Genomic DNA, 4,971 nt, shown 5'->3' with positions numbered 1-4,971 from the left:
GTTATATATAAAATGTTTAATAGCCACAGACAATTATTTAGATTGCGGGAACACAAAGCACAAAAACTGGAAACAGAAACACGAATCGTATGTAATTTGTAATTTGTTAAATGTAATTCGAAATTGAAATTTAGATGGAAAGAAAGAAATTAATAATGTTGTCTGCGCCTGGGACTTACGAAATGGGAACTTCATTTATACATTTTACTTTAATCATAATTATTAATAAATTATTATAATTAATTTATAATAATCCACAATGCGTTTTATTTTAATTAGTAGATGCTTTACTTGTGTTTGTGTGTGTGGTTTTCTTTTTCCATATTTCAAACAAAAAATTAATAATAATATGAAAGGAAGAAACGAAACAATATCGCCCGCCATTAAAAAAAACTAATCTTAAGCACGATCCTCCTCCTCGTCCTCAATGGATGCCGAGGCATGTTGTTCCTTGGGCTGCTGTGCCTCGGCCTCGGCATTGCTATCGGCAGTTGCATCATCATCGGGAGTTGCCACCACCACAACGTCCACGCTACTGTCCGCTTGCATCAGCGCCTTTTTGGGGCTCGGCTCAATGCTGTCCGCCTCGGCAAGGGCAGCAACGTTAGTCGTGCCACCAGCAGCAGCAGCAATTGGTATTGACTCAACAATTCCATCGCCATCCTCATCGTCATCGTTGGTTGTCGACTCGGGCTGCACGCTGACCGCACACGACTCCGAGGAAATGCCGTTCTTAGTCTCCACCACGGCGCACTCTTCGGGATGCGTTAGCTTGCGCTTGGCAATGCGCTCGCTCAGTGCCTTGTGCACCTGGGCAATGTCCGCGGGGCGGCCCATGGCCAAGAAGATCTTTACCGTGCCCGTGTTGTCCATGGCCGTCAGACGCAGCGACTTCTGGCTGGCGCGCTCCGCCACCATGGCAGCCCAGACTTTCGTGTTCAGCAGCAAGCGCAGATTGCCCGAGGTGCGGAAGACAACGCGCGAGCAATCCTGCTCGTCCTTGGCATCGTTGAGACGCAGACTGCCGCGTCCGCGCTCCTCCCAGTTGCTGTTAACAAAAGCAAACAGCTTGCAGCTGACGTCGGCAATATTGAGTTCGTTTTCCTCGCCGGTGAATGTTTCGACCTCTTCGTATTTGCGTTTCTGGGCGCGACTCTCTTCGTATTCACGTGCCACATCATTGAGACTCTTGGCTTCTGAAGTCTCCTTATTGTTGTCTGTCGATTGGGCAGCCCGCTGTATGACGCTGGAGAACAGCAGCTGCGATGAGGTCGCTTCCGTTGAGTCCGAGACAGCAGCTTCGGCATTCGCCTCTGTGCTCACATTCTCCTGCAAAACAATATGCCCAGTTATTACGCCCAAATCTATTTGCCATCTTTTGCCAGCCCACTCACCCCAACAACACGTTCGTGCACATTCTGTCCAAAGATGAAACCACTTGTTTGCATTCGCGGCAAATTGGTCTTGGCTGCGGCAAATATGTTGGTGGCGCGATGCTCGATACCATTGTTGCGCAGCATTGTCAGCGGATCCGGCCGCTCATCAATCTCATCGTCCTCCTTATCGGACTTCTCTGTGGACTCCACCACAGCGGCGGACGCATCATCTTCCTCCTCCCGCTGTTCCCGCAAAAACGGATTGCCCACAATGCCACCGCCGGCGCCGGTGACTTCGTCAGTCTTCTGGCTGCTACTGCCGGCGTCAGCGGCAGCGGCTAATGTCGAGGAGCTATTGTTGTTGTTATTGTTCGTATTGATTGTAGTGTTATTGGAATTAGAATTGGAATTACTGCTTGCATTATTGCTATGCACTACTGAGCCTAATACAGACGAATCACCCAAAACGGCGGGCCGCAGCACAGCGCCGCCCAAACGTGAGGCCTTCAAGGTAAAGCCACCTCTGAAGCAGTTGGCTTCAACCGACGCTTCTGCCAAAAAAAAAAATACAAGAACAAAAATTGTATGTAAGTCGATGTGTGTATTTGGCTCGAGCTTCGATTTAACGTGTGGTGTGTGATGGGCAGTGCCCAATTACAGACATCGATTGAATGTTTCCATTAAATTGTGAACTTACCATTATTTTCCGACATGGCAATGTTAATTTATGTTGGCAATTTATTATAAGTTGGGCAAATTTTTTTTACAAGAAAAAAGCGTTCCCTTCAAGCTACGACAGTGTTGCGAAGCGATGCACTATCGTTATCGACCTTACCGTTTTGCCTCACACTTAGCAATGTGACCAGCACCTAAGTAATTTTTGGTTTAAGTAACTGCAAGTTACTAATAGCCTCTTTCCACCGCACGGTTTTCTTTGGTTTTCTTTGGTTTTTTCCCGTTCAGGCCGAATGTTACGTTCGCCCCATGTAAAAACCCATAAGAAAAAAACGTCGGTTTTTCTACGTTCGCGAGCTACGTAGAAATAGCGAACGCACTTTTTGGGTAATTATCGATATTTTGATCGATATGACAACGAAAAAGAGCTCACCACTAAGAAAACAGCTGACATTAAAGTGCGCCAAGGTATGAAAATAGAAAAATTAAAATTTTATTTTGCTTTTAAAGCAAATTTTGTATATTTTAGATGAGCCAAAAAACTCGAAAGCCGTCAATATCGTGGAGTGGCATCCACGAGGCTATGTTGTTCGAGTTATGGGAGGATATATGTAGTGCCTTTTTTGGCCAATCCACAAGGCTCCACAAGGGTGCAAACTCCTCCCTATTAATTCGAAAATTATCTTCAAAAAATGATTCGTTGTTTCCAGGAACATCGCGCTCCCAAAAACACCCATGCTGTTGCTAAAAAGTAAATGTATTTATGTAAATATTACATTGCTGCCAGCAAATCTACTTATGTACATAGCCCCAAACTGATGGCGATTTCTTTACTATTGGCAATGGCCTATACTCTATACTCCGCTAATTTTCCCTCCACTTCGTCAAAATCCTCATAAAAATCCTGCAATTTAATAAAATTTTCCATTTTAAAATGCGCGTGCTGTTTTTTGAATTGTTCGCCAACTCGTGTTTACATTTGAACAGCTGACATTTCAGAGCGGCCATATTGAGAATTTTACCGTTGCCCATATTTCTCGTTTCGTGCAGATGGAAACCCCGAAACGGGACTTTAAAAAACGTAGAAAAACTGAGTGAGGTGGAAAGAGGCTATATGAGTCTTTAAGTATTGCATTGCATCTATTTATGCTCTTGAATTTTCATTGTATATGCAATTAAAAAACCTGGGCAAACTAAAAACTGTTAATAAAAAGGTATAATAAAGTGTAACCAGCTAGTAATTGAACAAGTGCTAGGCTTGGTACATTTGTGAACGTTAACTAGTATATTTTTAAATGCAACCAGCGGTCACTCTGCTAAGCATTAGCTGGAAGAAACACGAAAAATTTACAAGTCATCGGCAAAAAAACAGAGTCAAAATAAAGCGATCCAGCTAAAAATTTATATTGATCAATAAGTTTATATCGCAAACAAAGTAAATAGAAATGGCACAAACGCTCGAGGACAAATCGATATGGGAGGATGGCGAGGAGTCGCTAGGCGAAGAAGTGCTGCGTATGTCCACGGATGAGATTGTGAGCAGGACTCGCTTGATGGATAACGAAATCAAAATAATGAAAAGCGAAGTGATGCGCATTACACACGAGATTCAGGCTCAGAATGAGAAGATCAAAGACAATACGGAAAAGATTAAGGTAACTTGCAAACTAAAGGAATACATAGAAATGTTGATAACCCATCTTCTGGTTTTAGGTTAACAAAACGTTGCCATATCTGGTGTCCAATGTCATTGAGCTGCTGGATGTGGATCCACAAGAGGAGGAGGATGATGGCTCTGTCACTGTGCTGGACAATCAACGCAAGGGCAAGTGTGCGGTGATCAAAACATCGACGCGTCAAGCGTATTTCTTGCCAGTCATTGGCCTGGTTGATGCTGAGAAACTCAAACCCGGCGATTTGGTTGGCGTGAACAAAGACTCTTATCTGATTCTGGAAACCCTGCCGGCTGAGTATGATGCCCGTGTGAAGGCCATGGAAGTGGATGAGCGTCCCACAGAGCAGTATTCCGATATTGGTGGTCTGGACAAGCAGATTCAAGAGCTGATCGAAGCTGTTGTGCTGCCCATGACACACAAGGAGAAGTTCAAGAACTTGGGCATTCATCCACCAAAGGGTATGTAGTAAAATGCATCTCATTAAATACCGATACTGAAATTTCTCTTTACTTCTAGGTGTTCTGCTCTATGGTCCCCCTGGAACAGGCAAGACGCTGCTTGCTCGCGCTTGTGCCGCACAAACCAAGTCCACTTTCCTCAAGCTGGCCGGTCCACAGCTGGTGCAGATGTTCATTGGTGACGGCGCCAAGCTGGTGCGAGATGCCTTCGCTTTGGCCAAGGAGAAGGCTCCCGCCATCATCTTCATCGATGAACTGGACGCCATTGGCACCAAGCGTTTCGATTCCGAGAAAGCCGGTGATCGTGAGGTACAGCGTACTATGTTGGAGCTGCTGAATCAATTGGATGGCTTCAGTTCGACGGCTGACATTAAAGTTATTGCTGCCACGAATCGTGTGGATATTCTGGACCCTGCTCTGTTGCGTTCGGGTCGTCTGGATCGTAAGATCGAGTTCCCACATCCCAACGAGGAGGCGCGTGCACGCATTATGCAAATTCACTCGAGAAAAATGAATGTTAGCAACGATGTGAACTTTGAGGAGTTGTCGCGATCTACTGACGATTTCAATGGAGCTCAGTGCAAGGCAGTTTGTGTGGAAGCTGGTATGATTGCTCTGCGTCGTTCGGCCACATCAGTGACACACGAGGACTTCATGGACGCCATCATGGAGGTGCAGTCCAAGAAGAAAGCTAATCTTAACTACTATGCTTAGGCCTAAACAAAAAAGGAAATTTACTTGTAAAACTGAATACACAAATACAATATTAAACAACAATCTTCGTGG

General features: G+C 44.9%; 2 protein-coding genes across 2 annotated transcripts; one reads left to right on the top strand and one right to left on the bottom strand.

Moving 5' to 3' along the window:
* Nucleotides 1-90: 90 nt before the first annotated feature.
* LOC132784567 (ran-binding protein 3) lies at nt 91-2,230 on the bottom strand. Its single transcript, XM_060790252.1, has 3 exons — nt 2,074-2,230; nt 1,395-1,927; nt 91-1,329 (listed from the first exon to the last, which is right to left on the bottom strand). The coding sequence occupies exons 1-3, from the start codon at nt 2,087-2,089 to the stop codon at nt 400-402; spliced, it is 1,479 nt and encodes a 492-aa protein (XP_060646235.1). The 5' UTR covers nt 2,090-2,230; the 3' UTR covers nt 91-399.
* A 1,129-nt stretch (nt 2,231-3,359) lies between these two features.
* On the top strand, nt 3,360-4,970 carry LOC132787299 (26S proteasome regulatory subunit 6A-B). The gene is made up of 3 exons (XM_060794247.1): nt 3,360-3,706; nt 3,765-4,185; nt 4,244-4,970. The coding sequence occupies exons 1-3, from the start codon at nt 3,497-3,499 to the stop codon at nt 4,897-4,899; spliced, it is 1,287 nt and encodes a 428-aa protein (XP_060650230.1). The 5' UTR covers nt 3,360-3,496; the 3' UTR covers nt 4,900-4,970.
* Nucleotide 4,971: the final 1 nt, after the last annotated feature.

The sequence above is a fragment of the Drosophila nasuta genome, chromosome 2R (assembly GCF_023558535.2).
Source record: "Drosophila nasuta strain 15112-1781.00 chromosome 2R, ASM2355853v1, whole genome shotgun sequence".
NCBI classification, from domain to species: domain Eukaryota; kingdom Metazoa; phylum Arthropoda; class Insecta; order Diptera; family Drosophilidae; genus Drosophila; species Drosophila nasuta.
Note: the sequence above shows the minus strand (reverse complement) of the source record. Positions and strands in the feature narration are given on the sequence as shown.